The sequence below is a fragment of the Microcaecilia unicolor genome, chromosome 3 (assembly GCF_901765095.1).
Source record: "Microcaecilia unicolor chromosome 3, aMicUni1.1, whole genome shotgun sequence".
Lineage (NCBI taxonomy): Eukaryota > Metazoa > Chordata > Amphibia > Gymnophiona > Siphonopidae > Microcaecilia > Microcaecilia unicolor.
Window position 1 is genome coordinate 291,232,077 of NC_044033.1, and position 21,207 is coordinate 291,253,283.

At 44.6% G+C, this 21,207-nt stretch overlaps 1 protein-coding gene across 3 annotated transcripts in view; it reads right to left on the reverse strand.

The window, feature by feature from the left end:
* The window catches only part of COL2A1 (collagen type II alpha 1 chain), a 308,500-nt gene that overhangs the window by 55,338 nt on the left and 231,955 nt on the right, over window positions 1-21,207 (reverse strand). For all 3 annotated transcript variants that reach the window (XM_030198168.1, XM_030198167.1, XM_030198166.1), the window contains 2 exons: window positions 12,900-12,953; window positions 7,715-7,876 (listed from right to left, as the gene is read on the reverse strand). In XM_030198168.1, the coding sequence (XP_030054028.1) occupies window positions 7,715-7,876; window positions 12,900-12,953 (216 nt within the window). The remainder of the gene's footprint in view (window positions 1-7,714; window positions 7,877-12,899; window positions 12,954-21,207) is intronic.

Sequence of the window (21,207 nt, forward strand, 5' to 3'; positions counted from 1 at the left end):
CTAATTTTCATGAACAAAAAAAAAGTAGGGAAGGTATGTAAGCTAACCAATTGACCAATGTAGTCCAGAGGTTTACTAACCTGTAGACTCAACAAGGAACCATGTTTCAGCAACAAAATGCCTGCCTCAGGAGTTATCTGATATATATCTGTATATTATATAGTTCTTAATTCTTTAAAAAGCCCAAATACAGCTTTCGTGTGAACCAGAAACTGCCACACTGTTTTGGGATGTTCCTAGAATTTAGGCACAATGTTATGGATTACTGTTTGTGCACCTAACTGCTATTAGTTGGCACCTGTATTTACACCAGCTTTTGGTAGGCATAAATGCTGGTGCCCAAAGTAAAGTGCAAAATGCATGCAATTATGTATAAGTGTGCCTGAAAAGCAAGGTTACATGTATGTTTGTACCTGAAGAGTGAGAGTGCATGCATTTGCACAGGTGTATGTCTGAAAAGTGAGAGCATGCATACGTGTCTGAAGAGCCATAAGTGCACATGTGGATGATTGAACAACAAGAGTACATGCATGTGCTGATGTTTCTGTGTCTCTAGTGGGGACAGTCTTATATAAACAGAATTTCTCTTTTTTTTTTAATTTATAGAAGTCTTTATTAGATGTCAATGTGACAAAGCAAACCAAGAACAATGCACTACATTTCACACCATAACAAGTCTGTAGTGTATACATCAAGATAGCTTACAATAGCAACAAAAAAGGAAAATAACAGCATTATTCCATCATCCAATTTTACTTCAAAATTTAACAGTTTTTAAAGTTTTAAGATCCCTATTCTACTACCCTATGAATCCTTGATCCCCCTTGCCCCCACCCTCCACCCCTGCCACCCCCCCTCCCTCCCACCCTTACAATTCAATCAACCAACTATCCAGAACAAGCATTCAAAAAAGATCTCCACACATTCTCCCACCTTGGCAGGGTTTTCTTTTTAATTGCCGTCAATCGCTCCATCTCACATATATAATGCACTTTTGTAATCCAACCCACCCATGAGGGTACTAGCGGGGATTTCCAACTTCTTGCCAGGTTTATACGAGCTGCCTGGAGGGCCCCTCTCATCATAAACCATTGGTTACCCGTTAATCCCATAGGTCTCTGGCCCAGCAAGAAAATTAAGGGATGCCACTGCACAGATCTGCCCAACCAGGTTTGAAGGCGAAATCGAACTCCCCTCCAGTAAGCTATAGCTTTGGGACAGGACCACCAAAGGTGACCCATCGTCCCGACTCCTCCACAATTTCTCCAGCAACTCGCTGTTACTCTAGGGAACATGTGGTGCAAACGTACCGGAGTAAGGTACCACCTATAAAATACTTTAAGCGAGTTCTCCTTGACAGCCACTGCTATAGAGGATTTCAAGATGGACTTCTCCAATTGCAACCAATCCGCGTCGGGTAAAGTAAAATTCAACTCCTGTTCCCATCGTCTACGGTGCACGTGGGAAGGTTTTTGGTGCGTCCCCAGGTATCCATATAAATAAGTTATCAGTCCACGCGTGCTTCGAGAGTCCACACATAATTCCTCTAAGGGATGAACCTCTCGCCTCCGGCATTTTACATAAGCCGGCTCTCTCAGAAAATGTATCAATTGTCCATAAGCAAATTTATCGCAGGTTTGGAGCCGATAATCCACCATCAATGTCTCAAAGGGCACCAACTTTTCACCTACGTGTAATTGCCCTAGCATTTCCACTCCCAAAGCAGCCCACTTTCGGAAAACCGTGTTCCCCATTCCCGGGCCAAACATGGGGTTGTCAACAATCGGGGCCAGTCCTGACACTGGGGGCCGGCGCTCACGGAACATTCGGTCCCAATAATAAAATGTAGCCTGTATCATAGGCGGAAACCGTTCAACTTGTCCCCTATATTGACTCGGAAGCCACATCAGGTGCCCCAGCCTACGAGAACCGATCAAGTCTTGTTCAAGATGGACCCACAGCTTATGATCTGCCCCTCGGAACCACTCCACTGCCGATCTAGCCTGTGCAGCGCAATAGTACCAATACAGATTAGGCACTCCAAGGCCTCCAGTTCGCTTACTTTTATACAAAAAGGCTCTTGGCAAACGTGGTCGTTTCTGGTGCCAAACAAAACGGATCAGGCTATCCTGGAGCTTAGATATGAATGCCCTGGGAGCACGTAACGGCAGCACCTGAAATAGATACAGCAGGCGAGGCAAGATATTCATTTTAAGCGCAGCTATACGCCCTAACCAGGAAAGGTCCATCGAGTTCCATCTTTCTAAATCCCTCAAGACCTCTTTCTGAAGAGCCGGGTAGTTTACAGCAAACAGGTTTGTTAGGTTCGCTGGAATCTGTACCCCCAAATATCTAATGTCCCGGTCTGTCCACTTAAAAGCAAAAGAGGCCCGTAACGCCTCCAGTCGCTCCTGCGAAATCCCCACCGCCAGTCCAACAGACTTACTCGCGTTGAGTTTATAACCAGATATCCTGGAATAGATCCCTATCTCTTTCATTAAATTTGGAAGGGACACCAATGGATTAGTTAAGGATAAGAGCACGTCATCCGCAAATAAAGCAATCTTGTATTCCTTTTCTCTAACTCGCACACCAGTAATATCAACGTTCTCACGAATGGCAACCGCCAGGGGCTCCATCGCCAGAGCAAACAACAGGGGCGACAGAGGACATCCCTGGCGAGTGCCCCGGCCCAGTTCGAACAACCCCGAGTTACCACCATTTACTCTTACACAGGCCCGTGGTGAAGTATATAATGCTTGGATCCAAGTTCTAAAATAGGGACCAATTCCCACTCTATTCAAAACCTTATCCAGATATCCCCAGTGAACTCGGTCGAAGGCCTTCTCAGCATCCAACCCCAGTAATACCACCGGCAAGGCCCTCGACCGAGCTGCAAATAGCAAGTCCAGCGTTCTACGGATGTTATCCAAGGCCTGTCTGTTTGCCACAAAACCAACCTGGTCAGGGTGCACCAAACTAGGCAACATGGCTCCCAAACGGGTTGCCAAAACCTTTGCCAATATTTTTACATCTGTGTTAAGGATCGAAATGGGGCGGTACGAAGCGCATTCAGTATTGTCTTTTTCTGGCTTTGGTATCACCGCCACCCATGCTTCCATCATTGACTGCGGGAAAGGCGCCCCTTCTCGCACCGAGTTAATAACCAACATCAAATAGGGTGCCAGTTCCCCCCCAAAAAGCTTAAAGAACTCATTAGTAAATCCGTCTAATCCCGGAACCTTCCCCATCGGGAGCGCTTTAATAACACGAATTACTTCCTTCACTGTCACCGGTGCCTCCAACTCTTTCTTCTGTAATTCAGTTAGCTCCGACATACCCAGATCTGCCAAGTATTGATCAATGGCTTCAGTCTGTACAGCAGCATCCTCCTTATAAAGGTTCTCATAGAAAAGGGCAAAACGCTCTCTAATCTTGTCTGAGGTATGCAACATGGCACCCCTCTCATCTTTCATTCTCAAAATATGTCTGTGTGTCCTCATCTTCCTTAACTTAGTGGCCAGCATCCTGCCTGGTTTGTTTGTAAATTCATAATGGACTTGTCGCAAACGTGCATTAACAAACTGCAAGCTCTCTTCATGTAAGGCTGCCAGCTCCAATCGTAAAGCCTGCAGTTTGCGGAAGTCAGCTACCGACCCATAGGCCCTATACCTGTCCTCCAGAGCACTTAACCGCTCCATACACTGGGCTAATTTTACTTTATGGGTTCTAGAGCGCTGACTAGCACATTTAATAAAGTAACCTCTAGATACAGCCTTAAAAGCATCCCACACTGTACCCAACGCTGGCCCTGAGTCCAAGTTAAGGTCAAAGTACTCCGTCAAGACAGAGCGAAAGTTAGTTACAATTTCTGGGTCCTGTAGTAGACAGTTATTAAGAGTCCACCTTCTATCTCGTGTCTCTTCCTTCAATGATGGGATTATTGCCCAAACCGGGGCATGGTCTGAAATTGTAGTGTGTCCTATAAATGATCTCCCCTCCCCCTCTGACAAACCCTTATCCAAGAAAACATAATCCAGTCGGGAGTGAGAGAAGTGCACGTGTGAGTGAAATGTATAATCTCTTCCCCCCGAGTGGTCCAATCTCCATACATCGTACAGTCCCATAACCTTCACAAAATTCCCCAGAGCTTTAGAAATTCTATAGTCATTAGAGGAGGGTGCAGTGGTCTTATCCAACCTAGGTTGCATAGTGGCATTAAAATCTCCCGCCACTATCACCTTGCCCCTAGCAAAGTTATGCAACTCCTTCTGAAGGTGCCGGAAAAATCGCTCCTGACGCTCATTTGGAGCATAGACACTTGCTAGCGTATATTCCTGATTGTCCAGCATAACATGCAGGAATAGAAAACGACCCTCAGCATCCCTCTTGGAGTGCAGAAGTTGCATTTGTACATTTCTGTGGAACATAATAGCTACTCCCCTTTTCTTGACACCTTTAATATCAGAAGCATAGAAGATTTTTGGGTACTGTGAAGAGTTCAGCAAGTGCTCATGCTTTCTATGAAGATGAGTTTCTTGTAAGAATACCACTTGAGGACACATTATTTGTAATTCCTTAAATAAGGAGTGCCTCTTATATGGAGTGTTTAAACCTTTGATATTATATGTAAGTATTTTAAAGTCAACCATCTACCTCAGTGTATGCAGATCGCTCACTGGATAATTAAAGTTTAACTTCTCCTCTGATCCCCTGACTTCCCCCCTATCCCCTCTAGTTCTCCCCCCCGTGTTTGCCCAAACCCACCCACCCAGTCCTCCCCTCCTCCCTGTCAACCCCCCACCAAACAGCGCACTAAGCCACTGTATGGGATAACAGAGGAACAATGACCCCAGAACCGAACTCATACCCCTCAAACCTCCCCACCCCCTCCCCCCTCCTACCTTTAATTTTTTATCTTTACATTATCCTTCTCTTTTCTCATGCATTACAATTTATATTGCAAAACCAGCTCAAGTAAACATTCAACTTTTTCAAAGTCAATTACCCTTTGGCTATAAACAGCCATTGAACTTTTATCAGGTCAGTTCAAGTTACCAGTCTCAAGTTTGGCTTCTCGTTGTATTTTCCACTCTCTGCCACTTTTGGAGCCGTTTCTTAGTAGAGGAGGCCATCGTCACTGGTAAGGACTCCTTACGGGCTAGTCCAGCGTCGTGCAGAAGTTTCCAGGCCGCTCCCACCGAACGACAACGGTGTTGCTCCCCTTTAAGGTCGAAGCAGATCGCAAAGGGAAAGGCCCATCGGTATGCAATTTTCTCTTTTAGCAAAATCTCAAGTACTGGCTTCATTGCTCGCCGTTGGGTTAAGGTAAACAAAGAGAGGTCCTGAAAGATGTAAACGCGAGAGTCCTTATATTGTAGAACCGGATTCTGGCGAGCTTTCTGCCATAGCTGGTCTTTAACTGCATAAGTAGTAAAGCGCACTACAATGTCTCTCGGCTTGTTGTCTTTAGGTTTACCCAGAGCTCTGTGGGCACGTTCTATTCCCAGCGCTTCAGGATCGAAGGTCTTCCCCATGAGTTGCGCACATAGGGCCCTCACCATGACCGAAACATTCTCCTTGTCGCCATTTTCCGGCACGCCCCGAAATCGAAGATTCTGGCGACGTCCGCGGTTCTCAATGTCGTCCAATTTGTACTTCAGGTCCTCTGCTTGTGCAGTTAGGTTAGTCATGTTCACCTCCATGGCCTCTTGCTTGTCTGCGTGCTCCTCGACTCGCTCTTCAAGCGTTTCAACTCTGCCTCCCAATTCTCTCAAGTCAACGCTAAGCGCGTCCACGTGCTCCAGGATCTCGTTTTTAGAGGCGCGAATCTCTGCCCGAATTGCCTCCAAACACTTTGTCAAGTCCAGGGAGGTCTTAGATTTAGCTGCCCGCTCACCTCGTCCCGCTTGTGAGGAGCCCAAGTCCGATCCCGAAGACTCCCGCGCCGCGGGGGAAGCGTGGCGCGATGAGCCCCGTGCCGATTTTCGGACTGCCGCCCGTTCGCTGTCCCGCGGGGTGGCTGCACTTTTCTTATTCATTCCGCACCCCGATCTGCCGGCAAGTCTCCAGGCGTCGAGCAGACGTAGTTTCAAAGGATAATATAGCGATTTTAGCTTTAACAAGGTAGGGAAGCTCGGGAGCTAGTAGCTTAAGCGGCCATTCAGCTCCGTGACGTCACTTCCTCCCAAACAGAATTTCTCTTTGCTAATTTGGGCTGATACAATTATACCTGTGTGTAGGGTTACCATATGTTCGGTTTTACCTGAACACATCCTCTTTTTGAGGACACTGCGGGGCATCAGGGCAAGTTTTGTCAGCCTGCCTGTTTGTCCGGATTTGTGGACAAATGGACAGGCTGGCGGGTGGATGGGCAGGTGGGTCTCAGGGTGTCCTATCCTCCCCTCCCCTCCTTTACCTTATTATTGTGCCCTGGTGGTCTAGTGGCCTCTTCGGGGGGGAAATAAAAGAGCCCTCTCTTTCCTGCCCGGCGTGACTGCTGACCTGTCTCACTCCCAGCACCACTTCAAAATGGCTGCCGAGAGTTCAAGCAGTGGTCTCGCGAGACTTCAGCAAAAGTCTTGCAAGGTCACTGCTTGAACTCTCGGCAGCCATTTTGAAGCGGTGCCAGGAGCAAGCAAGACAGGTCAGTAGCCATGTCAAGCAAGAAAGAGGGGGCTTTTTCCTGCCCCGAAGAGGCCACTAGACAACCAGGGCATGAAAATAAGGTACAGGAGGGGTGGGGAGGGGTAGTGGATGGAGTCATGTGGGTGGAGGGAGGCTGGAAAAATGGGGGAAGAGAGAGGGAATCTGGCTTTCTTGGGGGGAGGGTCAAAGTGACAGGGGGTTAGGACGGGGTATGATGGGGCGGGGGTGTGAGAGGGACATGGTGGGGAGTGACAGGAGCAGGGCGGGTGATATTATGTGTCCTCTTTTTTCTTAGGGCAAATATGGTAACCCTACCTGTGTGCACACTAAGTAAGGGGGGGTCAGTCTGGGGAGTTTATCCAGCTAACTATTAAGTTACCTGGGCAAATTTCTTAAAAAATTTCCCAATACTGCTTCCACTTTGCCCACATCCTTTCAGAAGCACCAAAGAAAACTAAATATCATTTTCTTTTGCTTCTTCCATTTGTGAAGCTTTGTTGACATGTAAAACTTTGCAGTTTTATACATCTCTCATAAATCTCACTCTTTGTGGCAGTCCAGAGGCATTGGAGGAAGAAAATGACTTGTCCATCTTCTCTGGACTTCAGCCCACTACTGCAGGGCTGCCAAGATACCCAGTTCCAGAAGGAAAACTGTTTGGCCAGTCTTGATTTTGAACTTACATTCCAATTCGGTATGCTATTTGTAGTCCCTGATTCTACACACTGAAATCAGTGCCACTAAGACAGGGTTGTCAGAAATCCAGGACCAGCCTAAAATCTCCTTCCTGGAACTGGGTAACATGGCAGCTTTCCAACTCTAACCATTAAGCCACTCCATTCAAAGCATGTGGCCTAGTGTCCATGTTCACTCACAAACTATTACTGCCACCACACCACAACTAGGTTCTGCACTTTTCTCTGCTGTTTCTGGAGAGATGAAATGTGCAGGTGGGAGGCGCTGATGAGAGAAGAAGTAAATTGTGGGGGTCCTTGGTAAGAGGGCCCATAACTGTATGTTTGCCTAGGTCCCAATATAGTGTCAATTCAACCCTGGAGATACTCACAGCAGTACCATCATCTCCAGGTTCACCCTTCTCACCAGGGGGCCCTGCAGGTCCCTGCAAACCAGGGTCCCCAGAACGGCCAGGAGGACCAGCATCGCCACGAACCCCCTTGGGGCCATCTTTTCCAGCACCACCTGGTGGACCAGGTGGCCCAGGGTTTCCCTGCAAGAGAAGTATTAGGTTTAAAAAAAATAAACTGTCAGAAACAACCACAAGCTGTCTTTGTCAGGCTTTTAATCATGTATATTGCCACGAGACAACTCCATACCATCAAGGATGAGATGGTTTGCAGTTCCAATACTTCTAAGACAAGCAGGAATCACAAATCCTTATGTAATGGAGATAAAACCGGGATTGCCTCAGCCTGGCCCTTATGACATCTGGTCACCTTAATAATATCCCAATAACCACACACCTGTCTCCTACAGTGGGGCTAATATCAGTAATAGAATTTACTACAAGTACATCTTTCTGCTTTGTTTGATGAGCTAATGGTCCTACTTTCTTCCTTATAGGCTTTCTACTTCTAACATACATGAACAGGATTTACTGAGTTTTTACCTGTACAGCAAGCTTATTATTTATTATTATTTGTTACATTTGTATCCTCCAAAACGTTAACCTACTCCAATTAACAACAGCTGCTACGTCACTTTCGGGCGTGTCCTCTGGACAGGGGGTTTAAATGGTGACGCTGCAGCATGAGTTCTCTTGTTCACTTATGTTTTGCTGAATTGCTGGCACATTGGGTAAGCTGCATACAGTTTTCTTTATGGCAATAGGCTTTTTTGTTTTTCGTTTTTAGTTTTTATTGCATGATATAAATTTGGTTGTTGGTGTGTTTGGTTTTTAGGATTGGGCCATTACTTAACCGAGCAGCAGCTTGCAGTTGGGCGTCCTTCCCCTGATGAAGCTTGACCCGGCGAAACGGGACCGTTGGGGAGGCCCTCAGTTTAAGCTGCAACAAGCTTATATTGTGGCTGCTTTTTTGTATTACATTATATTTATATATGTACAGTTGTGTGTGAACACCAAGGAAGGAGGTTGGTAGGGACCTATGATTAAAATACGGTGACAATATATGTAATCTTATTAATTAAGATCAAGATTAAGTTGTTACCAGTCTGAGGTCCTCTCCTTCATTTATGATCAATTCATTTTCGTGCAATAGTATGATTTGATCCGCTATTTTTTGTTGGAATATTTTCAAATTGAGCGGAGCTTTTTTTCCCCATTGATTTTTGTTACTTACATTTGTATCCCACATTTTCCCACCTTTTAGCAGGCTCAATGTGGCTTACATATAACCGTTAACGGCGTTAGCTGATTCCGGTCTGAACAAATACATAGTATCAATGAATACAAAGTGATATTGTGGTAGAATGAGGTACATGTATGGTAGGTACAATTGGGGGGAACTTAGGGAGGGAAAGGGGGAAGAAGGGTCAGGTAATGTCCGTTACGGTCTTTGGTTACATTGGTGTCGCAAGTGTCCAGGTATTTTTATGTTGGGTTGGTGGGATATGCTCTTCTGAACAGGTCTGTCTTTAGTGCTTTCCGAAAATTTAGGTGGTCGATCGTGGTTTTTACTGCTTTTGGTAATGCGTTCCATAGTTGTGCGCTTAGGTAGGAAAAGCTGGATGCATAGGTGGATTTGTATTTGAGTCCTTTGCTGCTTGGGTAGTGGAGGTTTAGGTATGATTGTGCAGATTTTGTGGTGTTTCTGGTTGGCAGGTCGATAAGGTCTGCCATGTATCCCGGTGCCTCGCCGTAGATAATTTTATGGACAGTTGTGCAGATTTTGAAAGTGATACGTTCTTTGATTGGTAGCCAATGCAGTTTTTCTCGGAGTGGTTTGGCGCTGTCAAAATGTGTTTTTCCAAATACAAGCCTGGCTGCTGTGTTTTGCGCGGTCTGAAGTATCTTTATGATTTGTTCCTTGCATCCTGCATAGATTCCATTAAAGTAATCTGCGTGGCTTAGTACCATTGACTGTACCATGTTACAAAATATTTCCCTTGGAAAGAATGATTTCACACGTTTGAGTTTCCACATTGAGAAAAACATTTCCTTTGTGATGGAATTCGCTTGGGTCTCTAGTGATAGGTTACGGTCGATTGTTACTCCGAGAATTTTCAGACTGTCTGAGATAGGGAGGGTGTATCCTGGGGTGTTAATGTTTGTGGGCTTGTTTGTATTGGGATGAGATGATAAGACAGAGCAATTTTTCAGTATTGAGTTTTAGTTGGAATGCATTTGCCCATGAGTTCATGATGTTTAAGCTTAGCTTGATTTCGTTGGTGATTTCCACCAGATCATGTTTGAAGGGGATGCATAATGTGACGTCATCAGCGTAGATAAATGGGTTAAGGCCTTGGGTGGATAAGGTCTTGGCTAGTGGAGTCATCATGAGGTTAAAAAGGATTGGTGATAGTGGTGATCCTTGTGGTACTCCGCAGCCTGGTTTCTACGGTGACGATATGTTTGTTTTTGATTTCACTTGATATGTTCTTGTGGTTAGGAAACCCTTAATACAATTGAGAGTGCCACCACTGATTCCGAAGTAGTCTAGGAGTCTTAGCAATATGTTATGGTTAACCATGTCGAACGCACTTGACATGTCAAATTGGAGGAGGAGAATGTTCTTGTCTATTGCTATTTCCTGCTTGAATTTGTTTAGGAGAGTGAGTAGTACTGTTTCGGTGCTGTGTAGGGGTCGAAATCCTGATTGTGACTCATGTAGTATAGTGAATTTGTGTAACATAGTAACATAGTAGATGACGGCAGAAAAAGACCTGCACGGTCCATCCAGTCTGCCCAACAAGATAACTCATATTTGCTGCTTTTTGTGTATACCCTACTTTGATTTGTACCTGTGCTCTTCAGGGCACAGACCTTATAAGTCTGCCCCGCACTATCCCCGCCTCCCAACCACCAGCCCCACCTCCCAACCACCGGCTCTGGCACAGGCACAGACCGTATAAGTCTGCCCAGCACTATCCTCACCTCCCCAGCCCTGCCTCCCAACCCTGGCTCTGGCACAGACCGTACAAGTCTGCCCAGCCCTATCCCCACCTCCCAACCACCAGCCCCGCCTCCCGATCTTGACCTACTGGTGACGTCAGCCGTGACCTCCTTTTAGTGGGAGATTCCTCCATGGTTTAGCACCTCAGCTACTACCTTCCTGGAGAGCTTTGGTTGTCTGCTGTTTCGTCCCGCTTTCGGTCTTTGACCACTGCCAGATCTGACACTGCCACCTGCCTCTGACCACTGCTGGATACTGACGCTGCCTCTTGCCTACCACCAGCCTCTGACCACTGCTGGATACTGACGCTGCCTCTTGCCTGCCCCTGACCACTGCTGGATACTGATGCTGCCTCTTGTCTGCTGCCTGCCTCCGATCACTGCTGGGTCCCAACATTGCCTCCCATTTGCTGTCTTCAGTAGCCCCTCCAAGACCCTTCTAGGAAGTCCTGCTGGCTGCCTAAACCCAGGGGCTTAACTGCTAGGGAACGGTGGCCACCACAGGTCTTCTAGATCAACACAAGGGCTCACCGACTGTGAAACAGGATGGGCAAAAGGAGGCTCATTTTGACTGTTTCTCAAAGTGGAAAAAGAGAATCAGGACTGCACCCTCAGATTTGGGGGTCAGGAATAGCTTCCCAGAAAAGGGGGAAACTTTTGCCCAGGATTCTTGAAGCTCCACTCAGCAGATTAATTATGAGCATTAATTGTAATGCTGCATTATATACATAGCGCTATAGAAATGCTAAGTAGTAGTAGTAGTAGTTGGACTAGTGGAATTATTTCCCATTTTGTGTTTCCCTATGAGGATTCTTTTAGGTATTAGTGCATTTCAGTACACAGAATAATGGAAATCAGAAAATTTGACACTATGGTATTTCTTTTCCCTAATATGTTAACCCAGAATCTGATCTCATAATACACTGAAGGGACAAATCTATATCAGTGGCTATATACAGGAAGCTCTTTATGTTTGTGTTCCAGGTTTGGAAAATTAAGGTACATGTGCTCAATACTGAAATTGATAACTAGGATCATTGTAAAAGACTTCTCCAAATAGCTAATAATAGAAGAATGAACTTATATTAATTGAATGGTATACAAGACTTTGTGTTTGAGACCCAGCAATTTTCCTAAATTCTATAGCAGTATGTAGTCATTGAGTTGTTTGGTCACCAGTCCTTCCATTAGTTTGACTACTAATGGGATAGATGCTACTGGGTGGTGGTTGGTAATGTCATTTGTTTTTTTCTTGGTGTCTTTTGGTATTGGGATGAGCAGGATGTTGCCTTTTTCTTTAGGGTAGATACCCTGTTGAAGCATGAAATTTAAGTGGGATGTAAGATCTATTATGAAGTGGTGGGGGCAGATCGTATTAGGTAGCTGGGGAAGGTGTCCAGTTGACAATGGCTGTTGGAGTACTTTTTTATCACCTGGGTAACTGTGTCAGTGCTGAGGAGAGCAAAATTGGACCATATTCGGTCAGCAGGTTATTCATCAGGGGTTGGGTCTAGACCATTAATGAAGTTTTCTATGTCCATGTTGTTCTGAGGTAGGGTTTTGCGTAGGTTTACAATTTTTTCATTGAAATATTTAGCAAGGTTGTCTGCAGATGGAATGTCAGTGTTGGTTGAATGCTGCAAAAAGGTCTATTTCCAGGCTAGGCAACCTATGCAAATTAACCTGACTCTTGGATCCAACATAAGCAAATACATCTCATAAATTATCAACCTGCACATCTAAGATCAAAGTTCAGCATTTCCAATCTACAATTTCAGATTTCATTAAGTAGTATTGGACTCCACTACCCTATTCATAGCCTTGAGACATTAAAAAGGTAAAGGTAGTCCCCTGTGTGCAAGTATCAAGACACAAACAACTTATGGGGATTGCCACTTGCGTGATGATTTCTTGGCAAATTATTAGCAGGGTGGTTTGCCATTGCCTTCCTCATCCATCTTTATCCCTACCTCCTTCAACCCCTAGCTAAAGCCGGGCACTCATTTATTGAGAGAAAGTGAATGGATGGCTAAGTTACCCAAAGGCTGAAATTCCAGTATGGGATTTGAACTCAGGTTGTGGGTAGAGTAGGCAAGCAACCATACTGATTGTACCATGAGGCCTTGCAACAGGCTGAAATGTGAAAAAAAATCAAACTTACATTAGGACCAGGTGGACCGACTCTTCCCGCAGAACCAGGGAATCCAGTAGCTCCCTGTGTGAGAATGAGAAACAAAAGAATTTCAAGAAACTGCAAAGGACAGACATCACACAGCAATTATTAATTCACTTGGAGAGGCATTTTTGAAAGAAATGTCCAAGTTGTGATTTGGACATCTTTGTAAAATGTCCAAATCTGGGGGTGGGGAAAACTGTATTTTTTAAAAAAGATGGACGTCCATCTTTTGTTTCGAAAATACCGTCAAAGACGCCCAAATCCAAGGACATCCTTAAATTTGGACGTCCCTAGATTTGGCCGTCCATGGATTTGGACATCTTTGACTTTCGGCGATTTTCAAAACCAAAGACATTCAAATCAAAAACGTCCAAATGCTTAGGAGGAGCCAGCATTTCTAGTGCACTGGTCCCCCTCACACGGCAGGACACCAACCAGGCACTCTAGGGGGCATTGCAGTGGACTTCATAAAATGCTCCCAGGAGCATAGCTCCCTTACCTTGTGTGCTGAGCCCCTCAAAACCCACTCCCCACAACTGTACACCACTACAATAGCCCTTACGTGTGAAGGGGGGCACCTATATGTGGGTACAGTGGGTTTATGGTGGGTTTTGGAGAGCTCGCTGTTTCCTCCATAAATGTAACAGGTAGGAGGGGGTATGGGTCTGGATCCGCCTGTCTGAAGTGCACTGCAGTACCCACTAAAACTGCTCCTGGGACCTTCATGCGCTGTCATGGGCCTGAGTATGACATCTTAGGCTGGCATAGAGGCTGGCAAGAAATATTTTTAAAGATGTTTTTTGAGGGTGGGAGGGGGTTAGTGACCACTGGGGGAGTAACGGGAGGTCATCCCCGAGTCCTTCCGGTGGTCAAATGGTCATTTCGGGCACCTTTTTGTGCCTTATTCGTAAAAGAAACACGTCCAGGTGAAAACATCCAGTGTTCATCATGGACGTCCTTGCTTTTTTCAATTATGGGTCAAAGACATCCAAGTGTTAGGCACACCCAAGTCCCGCCTTCACTACACCTCTGACACGTCCCCTTGAAATTTGGACGTCCTTGCGAAGGACTTCAGTTGGAGATGTCCAAAATCGGATTTCAATTATACCGAGATGGACGTCCATGTTCTGATTTATGTCGAAAGATGGACGTCCTTCTCTTTCGAAAATGAGCCTGTTGGCAATACAATAGTTCTCTCATCCTTAAATTTTCAACTCCTGAAGTTTAAGATGTCCATATTCAAAAGCTTTGTCCACTAAACTTTTGAAGTAAGCCAAACACCACTTATTTAAAATGTATCCTCTTCTACCCCACCCTGCTTATTAGGTAGATTTTTTCCAGGCAACTTGTTGCTTAACGTAATGAAAACAGTGTTGGGGGGGGGGGGGGGGGCAATCCTGGGGCACGGTTTCACTTTGACTTGGCAGTACAAAATATTATTGCTGTCATTCCAGATTTACTCAGGTCTCTTAGACTGGCCAAATGGCAGGCTTAAAGTTATCCTTGGTCTGGTTAACTTTAGACAAGAAGAAAAAGAAGAAAATTCCTCAGCGGGAACAAAGAATATCAAACAGCGAAGATGACGAATGATGCTAGGTCCAACACCAAGGTGTAAAAATAGACCTTTATTGATAGGCAGAATCAAGACTACACGAATCGGTTTTGGCTATAGGACCTTCCTCAGGAATCTCTATTAAAAAAACACTGTCTTGTTAAATGACAGCGTTGCTATGTTTGGAACAAATAGCGTCAATATTTAAAAAGCGTCACACGCTATTGGCAAAAAATACTCGTGCAGCTATTATACTAAATCGTTATATTACCGGTACATTGATTTGCAGATATTCTCCATGAGAATTTTTTTGACAATAGCGTGCAACACTTTCTTAATATTGACGCTATTTGTTCCAAACACAGCAATGCTGTCATTTAACAGGACAGTGGCAGTTTCATAGAGACTCCCGAGGAAGGCCCTATGGCCGAAACACGATTCATGTAGAGTCTTGATTCTGCCTATCAATAAAAGTCTATTTTTACACCTTGGTGTTAGATCTAGCATCATTCGTCACCTTCGCTGTGTCTGGTAAACTTTAGACCACATGTTCAGTTGTATGGATTCAGGCTGAATTACCATATAAAATTAATCAGATAAAACTGTCAGATTAACTTTACCTGCACTAGGCCAACTGACTGTCAGTCTCTCAGTAGACACTGCAGGAATGTTCTAGCACACTACTGGTGATAAGAACAGAGGTCCAGCCAGCAGCAGTCAATCTCCAATCCCTGTAGACACTAATCTGCTTCGGTTTTCATCATATCCTTAATATGCATGATTTGAATGTGAAGTACTTCATGTTATATGGAAATCTCTGTCATTCATATTGACTACATATATCTGGAAAAGCTTACTGCATATTGTCTATTGCTCAGATGAGCCACAGTCTGTTGTATGTCTTTGTGACATTGTGTAGGGGAAGACCAACATATTGCTTGGGTATGGGTAAAGCCCACAGAAGTCAAAGGATGCAACAATCAGGCATGGTAGCACCCACTTATCAACCAATAAGTTGTCTTGACACAGCATAATAACACCCACTTATGGAAAACTTACCTGATAATTTTCTTTACATGAGTCCCAACAGATCAATCCAGAGACTTGTGAGTTATGTCCATCTACCAGCAGATGGAGATAGAAAGAAAGCCAGAGCTCTGCCTATATCCTCCTGTGCAGTAGCCTCACTTCCACTAATTCGATAACAAAACAGCAAAGATATAATAGAGAAAGAGGAAACCTCCTGCCTCCTAAAAGGATCAATCTAACAGGAACCATGCGAGGACACCTAAGGGAAGCAGGTAGAGTAGCTCACCCGCAGAAGGGCCTCTCTATCCACCTCCCTTCTTCCTTTTTTTTTTTTTTAGAACAGTGTCTGCAAACAACCCTCTGCTACAAACTGCAGAGGGAACCAACACCTATATACAACAGAAAAATCAGAGTGCTAAATCCCAATACCCTGGGTGGGCCTCTGGATTGATCTGTTGGGACTAATGGAAAAAAAATGATCAGGTAAGAACTAATTTTTCTTCCTTGTCATCCCACAGATTAATCCAGAGATTTGTTGGATGTAACAAAGCAGTCCTCAAGTATGGTGGGACCTGGTGATCCCTGCCGCAAGGACTGAGGCCCTGATGGTCGAATTGCTGCAGGCCAACATGTCCAACCTGTAATATCTCAGAAAGGTGTGGGCAGAAGCTCATATTGCTGCTCTGCAAATGTCATCAATAGAGAAAGACTGCAACTTCACAAAAGAAGTGGATTGCGCTCTAATGAGCCTTAAGACCCAAAGGAGGAGACCTGCCCACCAACAAATACACTGAGGAGATAGCCTCTTTCAGCCACCTTGCAATGGTAGCCTTAAAACAACTGGTCATCCTTCTTGTGGACCACAAAGAGATGATCTGAACACCTGAATTCAATGGTGACCTCTAGGTACCTGACAAGTACCCTACAAACATCAAGGCCCCGAAGGGACTGATAGTCCTCCAGGTAATCCTTCTGGCGGAAGGAAGGCAGAAAAATTGGTCAATTCAAATGGAAGGCTGAAACCACCTTAGGCAAGAAAGAAGGAACTGTTCTGACTGTGAACCCTTTTCAGTAAAGCAGCGGAATGGATCCCGACACAAAAGGCATGCAACTCCGAAGGTAATCACAACTAGAAAAACCACTTTTAGAGTGAGATCCTTGGGTGAGAAAGACCACCCAGGGGCTCAAACGGGGGTCTCTGGAGAGCCTTGAGAAAAGGTTAAGATTCCACGCTAGGCAAATGGCCCACCTGGGAGGATGCAAGTGATTGACCACACGAAAGAAGTGGACCACGTCTGACTGTGCAGCTAGTGATGACCTCTGAACCTGGCCACAAAAACAGGCCAGTGCCACCAACTGAACCTTCAGTGAACTTAAGGATAAGCCCTTCATTAAGACCATCCTGCAAGAAGGACAAAATATGAGTCAAGGAGGCCAACGCTGAAACAACACTTCTGGAAAAACACTAAGATTCAAAGGTCCTTCACACCCTCAATACGCTACAGAGGTAAACCCTGACTCGAAGCAAGGTAGCAATTACCTCCTTCACATAACCTTTCTTTCTTAATTTTGCCCTTTCAAGAGCCAGGCCATAAGACCAAAGAGGGAGGGATCCTCCATGAGCAATGGCCCCTAAGCCAGAAGACCCCGCTGAGATGGCAAACGAATGGGGTCATTGATGAGTAGCCTGACCAAGTCCGCATACCATGGTCTCCTGGGCCATTCTGATGCCACCAGAATTATTGGGCCCGATGCTGCGCAATCTACCTGAACATCCTGCCTATCATGGACCAAGGAAGGAAGATGCAAAGGACAGCATCAGCCGGCCAAGGCTGCAGAACGGCATCTATGGCCTCCTAGCCAACCTCCTTCCTTCTGCTGAAGAACTGGGAAGTCTTGGCATTGCTCTTTGTGGCCATAAGATCCAGCCCAGGAGTCCTGCAACAGGCTGAGATAATCCAAAAGGCCTCCAAGGAGAGTTCTCACTTCCCAGGATCAAGCAAGTTCCAGCTGAGGAAATCCACCTGAACATTCAGCTCCCCCACAATGTGTGCCACCAAGCGCAAGGTGAGGTGAGTTTCTACCTACTAACACAGAAGGCTTGCTTCCTGTGCTAAGGCAGCACTCTTATGCCCCCTTGTCTGTTGATGCAAGTCACTGCTGATGCGTTTGACACAAACCACTTGTCCCTGCACCAGGGACAAAAACGCCTGCAAGACATTCTGCCCTCTACTCCAGAAGGTTGATAGTCCATGACGCCTACACATGAGACCAAAGACCGTGGGCCACCTTGCTCAGACACTAGGCCCTCCCCACCCAGACTGACTGACATCTGTGGTTACTACCACCCAATCTGGCATTGCCAGGGAGGCTGCTATCCCCAAGTGCTGAATTTGGCCTGGGCAGTCCACAGCAGCCTGACCTGATAGTCAAAAATATAATTCCCCTAAAAGTACCCAATGCAACAATGATTTTACTACTGAGAGAAAAACATGTGATTTATACTAAATTGAGCCCGCCGATCCAAATATGAACTCCGAATCTGCCTGACACGTCTAGATTTTAAGTTATACATGCAAAGCCTACTCATTTATAATATTAATGCATTATATATTGGAAATATTCCAACGGACATGCCCGGACCTGTCCGGACGCGCTCAGACAGGTCTATTGGCTGATGTCAGCAGTAAGTATATAAGGCAAGATGGATAGACGCAAATGTGTTAACGATCCGGACAATTTCTGCTACATATGTGGCAAATACACTGATCAGCGCAAGAATCTGACAAAGCGAGTGCGCTTGGCTTACAAGTATTACTTTGACTGTTAAATTGGAGATCAAGATAAAAGCTGGACACCTCATGTTTGTTGCACTGTGTGTTACTCTGGGCTAATGCAGTGGTTGAATGGTAAAAGGAAAGGAATGGCTTTTGCAATGCCGATGGTTTGGTGTGAGCAGAAAAAAATCACCAGACTGTTATTTTTGAATGACTAAAATCGCCGGATATTCAAAGAGAAACAAGTCACAAATTGTGTATCCTGACTGTCAGTCTGCTCTTAAACCAGTACCACACGATGTAGAGAATCCAGTGCCTGCCCCTCCTGCAGCAGGAACGGTAATTGAAACTGACACTTCTGATCCTGATGAAGAAGAAGATGTTGATTGGCATGATGTATTTCCTGATCCAAAACAACTGGAGGGTCAGCCGCACTTGGCTGAGCCAATCAGATTTAGATGATCTGGTAAGAGATCTGTCATTATCTAAAGAAAAGTCAGAACTGCTAGCTTCTAGACTTCGGGAATGGAATTTGCTACAACGAAGCACCACAACTTCACACTTTTGTCATCGACACACCAAGTTAGCTGCATACTATGCAATGGAAAGCGATGTCTGTTTCTGTACTACTACTACTACTACTTAACATTTCTAAAGCGCTACTAGGGTTATGCAGCGCTGTACAATTTAACATGGAAGGACAGTCCCTGCTCAAGGAGCTTACAATCTAAAAGACAGGTGTACAATCTAAAGACAAGTGTACAATCTAAAAGACAAGTGTAGAGTCAATCTGATAGGGCATACTATATTTCTCGTATATATCTCGTATATATCTGTACTGATGTAAATGGTCTTATGATGGAGTTAGATGGTACACATGTTCCTGATGAATGGAGGCTATTCATAGACTCTAGCAAAACGAGTTTGAAAGCTGTCTTGTTGCACAATGGTAACGAAAAACCATCTGTTCCATTAGCTCATGGGGTTCGAATGAAAGAGACCCATGCTTCTATGGAGTTAATTTTGAAAATGATCAAATACTCTGAACATAAATGGAATATTTGTGCTGACCTGAAAGTGGTAGCACTGCTGCTTGGCCTACAGTTAGGGTACACGAAGCATAACAAACTAACGGAAGGAATGGTGACCAAACAACTCACAAACTATTTAAATAAATTCTCAATACTCCACGACTCCCAATCAGGATTTCGGTCTAACCACAGCACTGAAACAGTACTAGTTACACTCATGACTAAAATTCAAACAAATGATTGCAACTGGAAAAAACATATTACTCCTACAATTTGACATGTCAAGCACTTTCGACATGGTTGATCATGGAATACTACTACATATCCTTGAGTACTTCGGAATTGGAGGTAACGTTCTCAATTGGTTCAAGGGATTCCTAACCACACGATCATACCAAGTGACATCCAACTCAACTACTTCAGCCACATGGATCCTGACTGCGGAGTCCCATAGGGATCCCCCCTCTCGCCCACTCTATTCAACTTAATGATTATACCCTTGGCCAAACTATTATCAAACCAAAACCTCAACCCATACATATGCGCAGACGACGTATCTACATCCCATTTAAACATGCATTCATTGGCGGATGCATTTCAGTTGAAACTTAATGCAGAAAAAACCCAATGCCTAATACTTACCTCTCAACATAACACGAACAAATTCACCACCATCAACACACCAAATCTAAACCTTCCAATTTCGGATACCCTAGAAATTCTTGGAGTTACCATCGATCGACACCTAACACTTGAGAGCCACGCGAAAAACACAACCAAGAAGATGTTCCACTCAATGTGGAAATTAAAAAGAGTAAGACCTTTCTTCCCAAGGACTGTTTTCCGTAACCTGGTACAATCAATGGTGCTCAGTCATCTAGACTACTGCAACGCACTCTACGCCGGCTGTAAAGAGCAAATAATCAAGAAACTTCAGACAGCCCAGAACACTGCAGCTAGACTCATATTCGGTAAAACAAAATATGAAAGTGCTAAACCCCTACGAGAAAAGCTACACTGGCTCCCACTTAAAGAACGCATCACGTTCAAAATATGCTCCCTAGTTCACAAAATCATTCACGGAGACGCACCAGCCTACATGTCAAACCTGATACACTTACCACCCAGGAATGCTAAAAGATCATCCCACACATTCCTTAATCTGCACTTCCCCAACTGCAAAGGTCTAAAATACAAACTAATGCATGCGTCAAACTTTACCTACCTGAGCACACAGTTATGGAATGCACTGCCGCGCAACTTAAAAACGATCTACGAACTAACCAACTTCCGCAAACTACTGAAGACCCATCTCTTTAATAAGGCATACCACAAAGATCAACAAATGTGAACATACACCACTCCTCCACATATATTCAGAACTGTCTTATAATATCTGCTTGCTATATTACTATTATGTTTTATCATGATCATGTTACCCAAGATTCTTCTGTAACACTAAATGTCTATTTTCTAATATAGTTCCACCATTCATGATGTATTGTAAGCCACATTGAGCCTGCAAAGAGGTGGGAAAATGTGGAATACAAGTGCAATAAATAATAATAATAATGTGTTTCTTGTGCCTATGGAACAGTCGTGATGACAAAAATCATTACAAAATGAGACAGTGGCCTCTCAGAGTCGAGCACACAGTTGGTCGGTACAATGTACAACACAAATCACTGGTTGATCCACTTCAAGTTTATCTTCCATCACTTCACATTAAACTTGGTTTAATAAAAAATTTTGTAATTGCACTTGATCGTGATGGAAATGGTTTCCAGTATTTGAAGGAGATGTTTAGTACACTGAAAACTGAGGCTAAAATAAAGGCCGGAATTTCTATTGGCCCCAAAATCAACAAACTAATGCATGATGACACATTCAGAACAAAACTCAAC